Source organism: Simochromis diagramma, unplaced genomic scaffold (genome assembly GCF_900408965.1).
Source record: "Simochromis diagramma unplaced genomic scaffold, fSimDia1.1 OVJJ01000773.1, whole genome shotgun sequence".
Taxonomy (NCBI): Eukaryota; Metazoa; Chordata; class Actinopteri; order Cichliformes; family Cichlidae; genus Simochromis; species Simochromis diagramma.
The window spans coordinates 477,419-493,271 of record NW_024386807.1 but is presented as its reverse complement, the minus strand read 5'-3'; the positions used below and the strand labels follow the sequence as shown (position 1 = coordinate 493,271).

The window sequence follows — 15,853 nt, the reverse complement described above, 5'->3', positions numbered from 1 at the left end:
TTACAGTAAAAAACTCAGAGCAGATGAAGCCACGTTACCACCTGCTGATTCATCTGCTCTGTGTAACAGTTTGTCTCGCTCACCTGTCTGAGACAGCAGGGTGGGGCTTAGCAGACTGTGTGGTGGGAGGAGCCTGGAGCCTTCAGTCATGGAGGCCACGCCCAGCGTTCTCTTAGGAGGCCGACCTGGACGAGAGCTGAGAGAGGTGAAGACATTAGAAACTCAGCAGGACGTTCCTTTAAAGAAGGCTGCCGACCGCCTTAATAGATTCCACCTTAAATAACAACTGTGAATAATTAATGAGCGCTGGCCTATCTTTCTCTCACTTTCAGTATTCCAGGTTAATGTCGTGTTTTAGCTTCATGAATGAATCTGTTTGATGTCGACTTTGCTGGAGGCCGTTCATCGTCCCCGGGGAAGACTTTCAGAGAAGCACCGCGTGGCTCAGACAGAGGGGCGGAACCAATGTTACTGACAGGAAATAAACACCAGGAACTAAAATATTAAAACTACTAATCACACACATCAAGAGTCACTTGATTACCTGTTGTTGTATTTCACAGCAGAACAGGAAGTGAGGCAGGAATCAGTGTAGTGAGAATGAATACGGAAAATAAAAGAGCGAAGATAAAAGATTAAATCAAAGGTGACAGAAAACAATATTCCCCCACTGAAATATTAGAAGAGAATAATAATGTCAACACAGTCAATACAAATACAAGAGTAGGAATAAAAAGCAATAAAGATAATAATACGGAGCCAAACTTAAAACAATGGGCTGATAAAAAACAAGAAAAGTAAACATGTTGAATGAAAACAGTCAGGTGATGTCAATGATTACAGAAAATATCCTTTAGTTTCCAAATAATAAAGGAAAAATCATTTAAAGGACCTCAGTGATAATAATGCTACCATACAAGCAGAACTGAGTGGGTTACACAGAGTAATCAGATTACTTTACATACATTTTAAGGTCCCAGTGTGCCCACCTCAGCTTGTTGTGAACACACACGTTTGTCTCACTAACCTTGAGGGGACCTAAGCTGTACGATGCATTATCAGGACACACACACACACACACAGACAGTCCGGGGGGGGTTACCCACAGGTCAGGGTTTGATTGACAGCTCTGATAGAACCCGCCCACACACAGTAAATTAAATTGTGTGTGTGTGTTTGGGCTTTCTACACTTAATTAAACTGGGACAAGAGATCCTTTATGTGCACACACAGTGAACCCAGTTTAACCCAGTGAGGCCAGTGCAGTTACTTCTGAAAACAGCAAACCAAAAAACTGCAAAGAACAAAGTGTGTGTGTGTGTTTGAGGGTTCAGGTCTGTGTCCTGATAATGCATCGTAGAGCTTACAAACTGTGACATTGGTCCTTGTTTTTATTTATTTTTCTTGTAGTTTGTGTCTTTTCAGTATTTTTTCTCTCTAATTGTTCAGTTTGTGAGTTCCAGGCAGCTTAAAATTTTACATCTTTTATATTTTTGTCTTGTTTCTTGTACACATTGTGTGTTGGAGTTGTCAGTTACACAGTTTCTGTTGACCTTTGAATCAACACTCCTAATAGGGGTGGGCGATATAAACGATATACGATAGAAACGATATAAATTTGGCCAACGACAGAAATTTTGACTATATCGCTCTATCGCGATAGCGCATGTTGATGATGTCATCAAGCTGCGCCTGTTTTGGTCAAAAGCATTGCAGCGGCTACAACCATTATCATCTGCAAATTATGGCGACAGTCACAGCAAAGAGATGAAGCACTTTTGAAATATGGGGAAAGCCAAAAACTGCGCTTCCTCCACTTCCGTAACATCGATTCATTAATGTTGAATTCTCTCGCAGCTGCTCTGTTCCCATGTTGTTGCAGTATATTAATAACTAACCTCGTATTGTGGATGAATGATCTCAGTTGTTCTCCTGACTGAAGTTTGGCCCGTGTATAGCATCCTGCTATGCGATTGCATTTGTCCCTGACCGCCAGAATCCCTCACGTTAACTTTTATCGAGTGGAAAAAAAGTTGGTGTTCATCCTCCAGCTTCACTGTGCTAATGTTATGCTAACATAGCTGTGTCGCTAGCAATCACGTAGCACAACATTATATACCAGGTAGTCCAACTTCAGTAACCCTGCAAACGCCACTGCTGTTTAGTTTTCTGTCTTCATTTAGGGCGATCGTGGCTCAAAGAGTTGGCAGTTCGTCGTGTAACCGGAAGGCTGCTGGTTCGAGCCCCGGCTCAGACAGTCTCGGTCGTTGTGTCCTTGGGCAAGACACTTCACCTGCTGCCTACTGGTGTTGGCCAGAGGGGCCGATGGCGCGATATGGCAGCCTCGCTTCTGTCAGTCTGCCCCAGGGCAGCTGTGGCTACAACTGTAGCTGCCTCCACCAGTGTGTGAATGTGAGAGTGAATGAATAGTGGAATTGTAAAGTGCTTTGAGGGCCCCGAAAAGCGCTATATAAATGCAATCCATTATTATTATTCATTTATGTTGGAAATGATAGCAGAGCTGTACATATTAATTAGTTTCAAAAATCTCTCAGTCAGAACACGGTATGAAATGTTTAGGTGGAAGCTAGCGAGCTAACTTCCTGTTAACTTCTAACTCCGTTAAATGTAATAAATTCTGTTTTCATGGATGCCTGGATGTTAAACTTAATTGTTACACCTGGTAAAGCAGCAACGCTGATGATTTAATTAAAGATGAAAGAATTTAGACAGTTTTTAATTCTCAGTATTCGTTTGACTTTGGGACCTGAAGTGGACGGAGTTTTGGACCCAGATTACTCCGCGAAGCTCCTCACCACAGCCGCCGTAATGCTCTGACAATCCATCAAGCAGCGCGGCTTACCAAAGTTGTACTAGAACATTTTTAACAGATTTCTGCAGCCAAAATCGGTTCGAGGTCAGTAAGCACAACCAGAATTCATACATGAGGCACACTCTCGATTTTTGAGAAAATTAAAGGATTTTAAGTGTGGAAAATACGTTATACAGAAGAAAAGAACATATCGTGATATATATCGTTACCGCACGTGCTTCAAATTATATTGCGATATGGATTTTAGGCCATATCGCCCAGCCCTAACTCCTAACATCTGGAACAGGCACCATCAATTCAGGCCGTCCTGTCTTAAGTTCTTGAGTGATGCATCAGGAGGATGCTAACACAGAGCACAAAGATCCAACCTGCACAGGTGTGAAACAGATCCTTCTAATGCCAATGAAACAAACCCATCCTGTCTCCATGTTTGACACACACATGTCCCAGAAGGTGAGCATTACCTGAATAACAATAATAATGATAATTATAATACTGATGATGATGATCAGTAGACAGTGCAGTTTCTGGGGAAACTGTGGTAGTGCTGTTGTTGCAGCAGGACACATGTCTGAGAACAGAATCGCCAATTACCAGAGTTTGATCCCCGGCGGGTGTGTCGCCGAGTGGGGAAAACCGGTTACACACATGAACAGGTTGGTGGTGCACCTGGGGCTTCTGTTTAAGACTATGCTTCCTCCTCACCGTCACCCAGCCGCCCTCTTTCCCCAGCTGCCCTCCTGGTCTCCATTTGCAACATTTGTTACAAGTATCATTACTGCTAAAGGAGGCCAAGGAGTAACTAAACATCTGACACAATGAGCAGGAAAGTGCAGGAGGGACAGGTGAAGAGGCCATGCTGCTAGCGAGTCGGCAAAGCTAAGATAGAGAAACAGTAAAGACACAGTGAGTGAATACTTTGGCTATAAATTAGGTAGTGAGTACACGGAGAGTGTCAAGTCAAACCGAGTTTAGGAGGTGGAGAGTCCTGAGACAAAGAAGTAAAAGTGACAGGCTGGAGGGCAAGCTGGGTGGAACTAATGTTGTGTCTGTTTTTCTGTCCGGGAAGAAAAAGAAGGCGAACTAGGGAACAACAGGAAATTGCCACTAACCCAGCATAATTCTTTCAATGGCCCTTTCTCAATCCTATGTACGCAACTCCATACTCGCGTTCTCGGTGAGTCCGGACTTGCCGAGAACGCGAGCATGGACTCGCGATTTGTACAATTGGAACACCAGCGTATTTGATGATGTCACAGGTCCGGAGTTTTTACTGCCGTCCCCTCTTAATTTAACTGTGAGTAATATGTTATGAAGCTTAACTTTAATCACAGCGAAACAGGTGAGATTTTAGAATGCTTTTATTTTTATTTTAGTGGACACTCAAAAATTACAATAGACAGCTGCTGGGGTTTGGAAGAGAACTGAACAAATATTTAGAATATAATCTGATCCTTCTGAAGCAGCCTTCAGGACCTCCACGTATTAACATGCTGCTAGTTTTAGTTTGAAAATGTTTCCTCCTGAACTGAAAAATATCTAAGCCAAACAGATTTACTTAGGAACAAATAAAACACTGAAATAAACCAAACATTAACATTTCGATGTTATCTAAGAACTAGGGGTGCAACGATACACAAAATTCACGGTTCGGTTCGGTTCGATACTTTGGTGTCACGGTTCAATATTTTTTCGATACAAAAAAAAATGTTCATGCCTTTTTAATTTGTCATTTATTAAAATTATAAATATATATTTTAACTCAAAAGTACAGTTTTTAAATTGAACCCTAACCCTTGTGCGTGTTTTTTATTTTGACAGCGAATGCGCACCTGCGGACCACTTATGTGCAGCCCTGGTTATTTAGCTCGTCATATTGCAGCCACAGAAATTCTTTTGTCCATGAAACCATAAAGCTGCACTTTCTTTTTGCCTTATAGTCTGATTTGTCATAACTTCTCCGTTTTGTGGTAAGCTTTTCTTTGGCTGTCACTTCTTCACCCTGACCTGTCTTATTTGGCTCAGCAGAACTGAAATATATATCCTGCTGCTTTTACACACGCACTCACATAAGCTCAGTGATTCTCTGCGCGATCAACCTCTCACATGTTTAAGCTGCGGGAGATTTCGCTTGTCATGTTTGCGTAGTAAGCTAACGATTGATAAGACGATGTCAGAGGAATTGGTGCACAAATTATCATCACTCACCAATCAGTGCTGTCGCTCTCTATACACAGTTCGCGCGATTGCAAAGTGAAAGCAAAAAACAAGCGCAAATTCAAACGCGATTTCAATATGTCACATATTGACAGTGGCTCACCGATGCCAATGACATAATTACCCAGCTACATTTCCGAAAGAATACAAAAGCATTGACATATATTTTTCCTTCCTACGATAGGCTGACGGGCAGGGCAGAGATAGATTTTGGTAGCCCGACTGGAAAAATCGCTAGCCCCAGGACGTCGGGCTAGCAATTTTGCGAGCCCTGTATCTGATTGAGGAATCACTCATCTTTGTAAAAGAGAGTTTATTACAGAGAAATGTCTCTTTCCAAAATAAAAGCTATACTATCCGCTTCTTCTGGGCTATATTCTCAGCAGCATATTAAACATATCAGGTCCCCATAAGGAGAATCATGTGCTAACGGCTGTCTAAATGACTCGGGTAAAGTTTGTAGCATGCGTGCTTGTTGTCTGCTTCCACTTGTCTTTGCACTAGGATGATGTAAATGTGCAGTCATATTCGTTGTGTTCCCACTAGTGCTTTCAGGTTAATCTCGTTGAAATGACGTTAACGCCACAACACGGCAAATCTCCGTTAACGAGCTACCGCGGATCGCCCCGTGCATGGGGCTAGACGGCCAACACGTTAACGAGCTAACTGCGCTAACACGCTAGCTCCCACCCATGTAATTGAGCATTGCGTGGCACATCCAACATACTGTTTTACTTTAGTCCATGACGCGCTTACCTTCAGGGTCATACGTCACATGAAAACCAAAATAATTCCAAACGCCACATCTGAATGAGGGTCCATGTTACAAGGAGAGCTTAACTTCTGTCTCGCTAGCTTGCCCTGCGCTCTTCCTTCTGACGATGCTGTCTGTGTTGAGCGCTCAGTGGATCTGCGCTCGACAGTGCAGCCTAGGCGGAGTAGTCGAACGCAGATTCACTGAGCGCTCAACACCGACAGCATCGTCAGAAGGAAAGTTGATAAAATAAATTACAAATTTTGTATTGTTCGATACATAAGCGTACCGAACCGAAAGCACTGTATCGAACGGTTCAATATCGATACAAATATCGTTGCACCCCTACTAAGAACGTGTACTTTATTGATCCCCGTGGGGAAATTTCTCTCTGCATTTAACCCATTCACTCAGTGAAGCAGTGGGCAGCCATTGGGCGCCCAGGGAGCACATCGTTGAAAACGATGTGCGGGAGTCCGTTGCTCTCGCCGGGCTCTAGTAATCCTTGACCTCCCGCTTTGCTATCAGGCTGGTGGTTAACAGACGTCTGCACGTTTAGAAATATGTGATATCTTGATAAACCGAGCAGATATTTGAAGCTTACACAGCTACATTCTTGCCTGAAAATATCTTAAAAGTTTATTTTGTGACCCAGAAATATTTAAAAGTTTTTAGCCGCGCTCCTCCGCCATTGCCGCGTTTGAGTTTTGGACGGAATGCATTCTGGGATACTTAGCTGTACCAGTCCACACAAGTCACCACCGATGCATGCTCGATAAAACAGGCGGAGCGAGAACACATCCGGGATTTTTTCGCGTTCTCGGCTTGATGCGTACTTCGAATTGGAACAGTACTTGGTCTCCGACTGATGACGTATCATGAGTACACGAGAACGCAAGTACACACAAGTACGCATATTGAGACCAATAAGTTGTCACCGGCAGGGATATTGTGTGGAGCTGATGTATCTATAAATCCAGGGAGGCAGCCGGTAAGGAAATGGTTTCTGGCTAAGTTCAAAGACTGATTGAAGCGGGTTGCTAAAGAATCGCGGCTGCCGCTAGCTTACATAGCATTAGCATTGTGCCGTGGGTTGGTCGCCTGTTTACGAGCGGCACCATTGTTTATCGTCGGTCTGCATATGGAAGACTGTTAATGCTTGCATATGGTTAAGTGCAAGAGAAGCTGGTCATGAATACTATTGTTTACTGTTTAAGTTCTAATGCAGATTGGTCATTTGATTTTGCACTTTTATAGAAAGCAGTATGTACAATCGTTAGAGTGAATTACATAATTTGAGCATTTAAAAATACTCAAGTAAATATTGTGCTGCAAAGCTTATGCACTGCTATTGATGTGTTAAAAAAGGTTTGGTTTGGTTAATATTCACAGAGGTGTGATAACAAACGTAATTTGTATTTTGGTTTTTTGGTTTGTATTTAAAGGTTTTTCACCTATGGCTGACTACGGCCGAAAAGAAGATTAAAAGAAAAACAAAAGATCCGCCTGGTCATTGAGTGAAATCCAGTGAAACACCTCTGGTAGATGCATCAATCCCTTTCAAGCGGGGAAGCTGCACAAACTTAAAGAGCTTGGCAGAGAGTGTGCTTCGGATGAAGCACGTGAAGATTATACTATGAAAACAGAAGTTATCTAAAAGTTTTTAATTAAATTGCTAAGCAGATAAGCTACTCAAAAACACCACTGTGTGGTGGAACAGGAACAGGAAGTGATGCTCTACCGCAGAGAGCGTGAACACCAAGTGACAGCGCCACCCGAAGGAGAGGACTTTGGGTAGTGCAACAGAGGACAGCTGTGGTTCTTCCACATGCTGCTGAGGTTCCTGCTCATTAAGTCAAACTGTTGCTTCTTCAGTCATCCAGTAAACAACACCAGGCAAGAGTCTTCTCAATGTGCCCCGACTCTGCTGCTCAACCCACAGATGCATGTTTGTTACATGTTTCTCACAAGCTGTCTACACTCGGCCTGCACCCCACCCTCTGTGACTGGCTACAGGACTTTTTGACTGGCAGGCTCCAGTCCGTCAGGATTGACAACAGGACTTCAGCCAGCATTATTACAAACACTGGCGTCCCACAGGCTTGCGTCCTCAGTCCCATCCGCTACACCCTGTACACCCACGACTGTGTCGCCTCCAGCAAAGACAACACCATACTGAAGTTCGCGGATGACACTCCAGCGATCGGTCGCATCACTGGAGGGGACAAAGCGGCTTATAGGAGAGAGATGGCCGGTCTGGTGTCATGGTGTGAGGACAAAGGAGATAAAGATAAAGGAGATGATAGTGGACACGAGGAAGAAGAGGAGGCCTCACCAGCCGCTGTTTATCCGGGGCCTTGAAGTGGAGAGGGTGAGCAGCTTTAGGTACCTGGGCGTCTACATCTCTGAGGATCTCACCTGGACACTGAACACCACACAGCTGGTCAAGAAGGCTCAGCAGCGGCTGTATTTCCTGAGGAGGCTGAGGAAATTTGGTATGTCGGCCAAGATCCTCAGCAGGTTGTACAGCTGCACTGTGGAGAGCACACTGACCAGCTGCATGGTACGGCAGCACTACTGCTATGGACCGCAAACGCCTGCAGAGAGTGATAACAACTGTGGAGAAGATCACCAGGACCCCGCTGCCCTCTCTGCAGAGTATCTACCATCTGCCCTCGGGGTGAAGGTTCAGAAGTGTGAAATCCACTCACCCCTGTTCTGTTAACCGTCGGGGCTGGGGGGGGGGGGCTGGAAGGAGGTGTCGGCCGTCAGATTGGGGTCTGGGATGCGGGGCCTCCCTGCTACTTCCCGATAAGGGGGCGGTACCTGGACCTGGGATAAAGAGTATGTTTGGGGAGTATGATTGTGTGTACAGTGTCTATTTGTGTCTGTCTTCATGTCGGGCGAGTGCTGAGTATTTGTTTATATGTGTATGGGGGTGGGAATGCGTGCGCCTGTTCGCCTGTGTCTAGACGTCAGGTCGGGTCTTAGACGCCACCTCTCTGTGAACATCTCAGGCTCTCCGAGGTATGGAGGCCTGTCTCCCCCTCACCACACTCCCTGACGGTGGCTGGTGCCCTCATACGTCGGTGCGTTGGTGGTTCTTGGTGTCCGGAGCTGGGTGCTCATGTATGTACTGGTTCACTCCTGGTGGCTGCTTGGCGGGGCCTGGCGCCTGTGGCCCGGCTGGGCTCTTTCTGGGGGTTGGGGTGCCCTCAGGCCTCTGGACCTGGGGCTCGGTCCTTTCTGGCACAGATGGCTGCCAGCAGAGCCCGTGGGCACGTCACTGCAACCCCCTCTGGCCTCTGCTCCGTGGCTGCTGGGTGGCCTCTCGTCTGGGGCTCTCCTCAGGTCTTCCCAGGAGGGTGGCACGGTTGCCCCTTCGATGGTCCTCCTTGGGCTCTCGTACTCTGGGGCCTGGATCACCTCCATACCTGCTTCATGCCCTGGGGGGGCGGGGCTATGGCTCCCCACACTCCCAAGCAGATCGTTACATGGAGAAACCTTTTGAATACAAGCGTGCTGATCCACACAGGTGTGCAGACAGGTGTACACACGGGTGTTCACAGACACAAACTACAGGGTGGGCCATTTATATGTACACCTTTCTTGGCTGCTACCTCAAAGCACATTGTGCGCTGTTGATCTTGCGTGCTGCACAATAACATTTAATATTTAGTATCTACTGTTAGCTAGTGTATTGTGATGGTGTTGTGTTTGTTATGTTGCTCTTTTTTGTTGTTTGTTTTCTCTTCTGTTTTTTTTCTTCTCTCGACAGGTTATCCAGGTGTTTTTTGTTTGTTTTTTCCTTCTCCCTCTTCTCCCCTCTGTTTTTCTTTCTTTCTTTCTTTCTCCCTCGCTGTCCTATCCCCCAGTCATGTCTGTCTCATCTGTAACAACTGAAAATAAAATAAATACATAATTATAATAAAGGTCAATCAAATGGACCAATATGGCAAGGCCATGATGATCCACTTGGTAAAGTAAATCCGTTGGGCATCTTTGTTGGTCTTCAGACAACAATTCTGATGGTTAAAGATCCAAACGGGACAGGAAAAAAAAGGAAGAAGTGAGAAATCCAGAGCATCCAGACTCAACAGCTCCTTCTTCCTCACTACTATCAGACTCTTGAACAGCTGACCTACTTTAACAGGAGTAATAATTTTGAAAAAAAAAAAAACTTGACCTGCGAGCGCCCACTGAGTGCATGTCAGCTAAAGCTTCAAACACGAGCAGTAAAGTGAAAAAACGCTTTGTTTCCTGTTTCAACTCATACATTTATGAGTGAAGCAGGTCCAACGTGATGATACATACTGATGGAGCATGTGTGATGTCACTGTTTTACTCAGTGTGACTGTTTTTAATGTCGCACTCAGTTGATCTGTTATTGTATATTTTTCACATGTTTGTGCGGGATATTGTATTTTTTTTAGATGTTATGCATTGATGTGGTACATGTATTTTTGACTTTTGTTGCCATGATGCCAGGTCTCTCTTGAAAATGAGATTTTTACCTGGATAAATAAAGGACTAAAAACATTAACACTGTCCTGCTACAGGCTGATGTTCCAGCTGTGATGACTGCAGTCAGGAAACGGCTGCTCAGATGATAAAGTCTGTATTTCTATGAATATCCTCATCAATGAACACCATACAACATGTAGGGCGCGCGCACACACATACACACACATGCACGCACGGACACACACACAGACACACATACGCGCGCGCGCATGCACGCGGCGCGCACGCACAGACACACGCGCACGTGGCGCGCACGCACACTCACATGCACACAGAGCTTCTCTTTGTTAATTTAATTAGTTGAGGAGTATTTACATAATCCAATAATTAAAAAAACATTTTGATCCACGTTCAGAAACCTACCTTCACGTGATTAAACACGCACACACACACACACGCACACACACACACATACACCTGGATGCGACGCAGACACTGGCACACAGAAGATTTGTGTTTCTGTGAACTTGTCTTTGTGTTCTTGTGGGGACTGAGTTAATTTCTGTTTCATGGGGGCCTCTGTCCCCTCATGCTGGTGGATCTCTTCATAAGCGGCAATCCTAATTTTAATTTACAAATGTTTTCGAGCCTGCCAAACAAAAACAGACACACTCCCCTAACATATCAATTTGTGTCTTTGTTCTACCGCAGGACGAACAGCAGCGACCAAAGATTCACTGAGTGGAGGGTGTTAAAGATTAAAAAGTACAGGGCACAGTGATGTCTTTGGACCTGCAGGAATCATCATATCAACCACAGACCGATAATATCATAACAGGATATAGATGACAGCCACCTTCCCCTTAAGGCTCAGAGTGACAAGACCCCACCGTGCCCTAATGGTAATGACGGTCCTCATGCAAGCAGAAAGACCAAGGTGTGTGTGTGTGTGTGTGTGTGTGTGTGTGTGTGTGTGTGCGTGCTTCAAGTTGTTTTGGTAGCATGTTCGTCCATATGTCACACACATGCTGATGACATCATCGTCATCATCATTATTGACCCGATCACTGTGATTGGCTCTGACAGTGCTGGGTGTAACAGAGTACATGTACCAGCGTATTTAAAATAGAACATATGAGTAACTGTATTCCGTTACAGTTACCGTTTAAAAAGGTGGTATACAGAATACAAACAACAGAAAAATATCAACAATCAATGACAGCTGATTTCATCACGCGCTCAGCTGCTCAAACGCTTTCACTTTATTTAAAGTTATTGATCAAACGCGCTGATCGTTTCCGGTGTCAGAAAACCTCAAATAAACAACTCAAATCAAATCAATGAAGTAAACTAAACTCCAGCTGATCCCCTCCTCCCTCCGGCCCGGCTCACCTGGCGCAGGTGCAGTCCCGGTACAGCGTCTCGAAGTCGGGTCTGCTGATGAGCTTGCAGCGGTTCACTCCGGGCTGGATGGCTCCGAGCCCGCGCAGCACGCGCACCTGCTCCACGGTGCAGACCACGGGGCTGATGCGCAGGCGCTTCAGCTTGGTGTACACGGTGTGCAGCCCCCCCACCAGGTGCTTCAGGAACAGCTGGAACACCTGCGGCAGGCACACCAACTCCGCACCGTCCACCGTGAACGACGCCACCTGCACGCCGTGCACGTCCACCATCCGGCAGTCCGCGTGCGCGACACTGCCGCCGGGCAGCCGCGAGGGGCCGGCCGGGACAGAAGCACTGTGAGGCGGGTCGGAGTGGAGCAGAGAGTCGGTGTGAGGGCTGGAGGTCCGGATGGAGGAGCCCGCCATGTCCGAACCCTTGTTTAATCCGCCGCCCGCGCGCGTCTGTCCACGAGCAGCCGCTCACGCTGACTCCACTCCGCTCTCACCCCTCCTCTCTGCCGCCAACAGCCAATCAGGATCCAGCCAATCACACGCGAGCGCCACAGACGGACAAGACTACCGTTGGCTGAGGACAGCGCTCCCAGGGGCGGGGCTTCGGGGCTGTGATTCTGACAGGTGAATGATTGACAGGTGAGTCTGAGGTTTATCGTTCACTTTGTTTTCGATTTTTTACATTTATTTTATTTTTTTATTCATTTATTGATGTTTTAAACAAAGCTCACAAAAATAATACATGTATGTAGACACACACACACATAATTCGACATAATTAGTTTATTACCAGGCCTCTGGAGAACTTCAAGACATGTTGAGGAGGTCGTTTAGCCATTTAAACCAGCTGTGTTGGATCAAGGAAACATGTAAAACCTGCAGGACGCCGGCCCTCGAGGCCTGGAGTTGGACATCTGTGGTTTAGTCAAGTCAAAAAAACTCTATTTATCCCCAAGGAGCAATTAAGATAGATGCCCTGCCGACCATACATACAAAACACAAACATCACATTGGGGAGACCGGTCAGGCTAGGTAGCACTGGCCGGTCGCCCAACAAGCAGCGACCCGGAACCGAAACCACAGAAAATGCACAACACGAGGAAAGACAAGGAGAACAAAGACTGAGCTCCAACAGGGAGATCAGTTTGAGAACAGAAAAAAACACCTCAGTACATGAATCATCACATCTCACAGGGGGGAGTGTAGGACGTCGAATCAGCTGCACACTGGTAATGTCTGCAAGTACATCGAGAACTTTCCAAAACCTTTGGCTGTCTGAACATTTGGCCCTGTGTTTAGCACACGTGTCTGAATATTAGAATCCAATTTGTTTAATGTAATTTCTGTTTCAAATAGTTCTGCAACTTTGCACAAACCTGTGGCAGACTGTATTTTAAAACCCAAATCTTTCACAGGCCTTATTGTCCCAGAAAGGCGAGAGCTGGGACAGTGTTTGGTCCTGCATCAGTGACCCAGTGTTTTGAGTCTTTGCACAATTATTGAACTTTGACTTTGTCATTGTTTATCTTTTCTAATCTTTTGGTTTCTGTTTGTGTTCCATGGTTGCTCTTCCCTCCTAGTCAAGTCTGTTATGTTTCCTGTTTTACTTTGAAAGTCTGTGTCCTATGTAAATGCATCGAGTTTTGCTTCCCCTTTCTCATCTTGTCAGTCACTCCCAGCTGTGTTCTCCTTCTGTGTTTCGTTCCCTCGTTATCCCTCTGTGTATTTAAGCCTTGTGTTTGCCTCTGTTAGTTGCTGGTTTGTCTGCGTAGCTTCCTCCGTGTCTCCCTGCAGCTCTGGTTTTGGTTTCAGGTTTGTTTTGTTAGTTTTTGTCCAGTTTAGGTTTTTTCCTTGCCTTGTTTCTGTGGATTTTTTACCCCCTTACAAAATAAAGCTCACTCACACGTATGTACCTTTCATCATTTACCTTTACGTGTACTTCTGCTTAGATTGAAGGGTGTAGATGTTGTTGGTATAACTGAGGCTCTCAGTTTATGTTACATTAGTTTAACCCAAGTTGTAAAATAAGTGCCAAAGCTGAACTGAGAAAGTGCTTCATAAAGCTAGCTCTGCTCGACCCTGTCAAAGGCTTGTTCTGCGTCCAGCTGAAGCAGAGCCATGTCTGCATGTTTACGTTGTGCAGAGAGATGAAGCTCCCCTTCAAGTCGGTTTGCCAGTACTGTGAACTTGGGATCTGTATTAGTGGGATTGGTAGGATTCACATTTCGTAGGTGGTTTCCCAGGTTTGGGCAGTACCATTATCATCACGCATAGACGGAGGTAGCTCTTTTAAAGTGTAGCATTCCACTAACTTATCCTACAGGGGGCGCAACACTGTGTCTTTAAATACTTTACCAAGGTAAAATATTTCCTGTTTTTAATTTGTGCATTACATTTGGAAGTTCAGTCATTGATGACAGAGAGTCTGATTCAGTCCCAGCTTCTCGACAAAGTGAAGTGACGTTGATAGAGTCTAACGATTCTTACGTTGTGTATGGTTGTGAGTCTTTACGTTGTGCGGCGCGTCGGGCAGCTGTTCATTGTTGGCGATTAGAGGCTGTTGCTTCGGCTTCCTCCCAGTTAACACCAGCTCCAGCTCATTATTATGGTCTGGCACCAGCTGGTCTTCGGTCGTCCTCTTAGTTGTGAGTAATAAGGAGATCATTTGTTCTCTGAGGATCTGTGATGTTTTCATCTGCAGTTCTAATTTCATTTATTGTTTCTCTCTCGTTCACTTTAATGCACCAAAGTTTTCCTGCTCTGGCTCCCTGATCGCCGCAGGTCTGATCGACGCTCGGCTGATGCTGTCTGAACTTAATTTATCATGTTTTTAGTTTTAATAGATTTTGTTGTTTTTCTTTAGTGTCATTCAAATTCATCTCTAGTTCCACTTCTGTTATTTGAGCATCAAGTCCAACATCTCAGTTTTATGTTTATTTGATCTGTTTTCTGTGTAAACCATCATCTGTCCATGTATAATTGCCTCAAAGGCTCCCCCTCTGGCTGAGGCTGTAGCTTCAGATTTAATGAAGTAGAAACCGTCATCAGTGAATTTGGGTTATGTACCCAGCAGTGATGGCTGAATGCTAAAGATCGATGAGTTGAGAGTTTGAAATAAGGAAACAATCTATGCGACTGTGGCTGAGCGACAGGACTGTGCTCTCTGTGTTGGGATTTCTCGTCTCCTTACATTTTAGGTTCAGTTCGGACATGAAATGTTGTATAACTCTGCATCTCAGAGTCTGAACCTGATGATCTGTCAAGCCCAGGATCTAAGGTACAGTTAGAGCTGCAGTATAGAGGAACATATAAAAGCTGAGGTCACCTGTGTTGGGCCGTATAAATGAACCATAATGAAGTCTTTGTTCATCACTGAGCGCTGTATGATGATGAAGCTCCCTGTGGGTCTAAGATGGGTCATGATTTATGTCCCCATCTCCATCAGCATGTGATGAGAGGTGGGTAGAAAAAGCCTGAACCTCGTCCTTCTCCGAGCGATTTCACTCCCACACGGGTGTGTCTTGAATGAAGACGTCCTTTGGGTGACATTGTTTGAGTCTATTCATTACTCTCTATAGTCTAGTACATTTCCTAAGGCCTCTCACACTCCAGGAGATCCGTTTCATTCAGTTTGTGCCCTTTAAACAAACTGACTGCATTCGTCTCAGCTGTAGGAACGAAAATGACTATTTAAAACACTCAACTCTTATAAAGCACAACCCAGGACCTGACCTGTGGAAATGTCACAGATTCCCTCCTGTTGTCACTGAAACTTGTTTGGCTACTGATCGTATAGGAGCAGAAAAAACATTCTGTTGTTAATTCAAAGCTTTAAACTCACTGCGACCATATTAACTGAGAAGCCAAATAACATTTACAGGAATTAAATATTACATGTCTAAGGCTGCCTGCGTCATGCCTGCGTCATGCCTGCGTCATGCCTGCGTCATGCCTGCGTCATGCCTGCGTCATGCCTGCGTCATGCCTGCGTCATGCCTGCGTCATGCCTGCACAGCTACGACTACAGCGTGTTATTTTCTCTGAGCTGAGGTTGTTCATCACTTCCAGAGTGGACATGAATTTATCCATCATTTTGTTTCCGGGTCTTTCGTATGAATTCTTCCACCTCTGATGGAGTGGAGGAGGTGCCGGCTGCCGTGATGGGAGATCAGTCCACAGGAGCTGCTGTTT

At 45.3% G+C, this 15,853-nt stretch overlaps 1 protein-coding gene across 1 annotated transcript in view; it reads right to left on the bottom strand.

Annotated features, from left to right (window-relative positions):
• LOC120730689 (dachshund homolog 2-like) overlaps positions 1 to 12,076 on the bottom strand; it is a 34,895-nt gene extending 22,819 nt beyond the window's left edge. Inside the window, exons 1-2 of the mRNA XM_040027151.1 lie at positions 11,661 to 12,076; positions 84 to 196 (exon numbers count right to left, since the gene is read on the bottom strand). Of these exons, the coding sequence (XP_039883085.1) occupies positions 84 to 196; positions 11,661 to 12,076 (529 nt within the window). The remainder of the gene's footprint in view (positions 1 to 83; positions 197 to 11,660) is intronic.
• Positions 12,077 to 15,853: the final 3,777 nt, after the last annotated feature.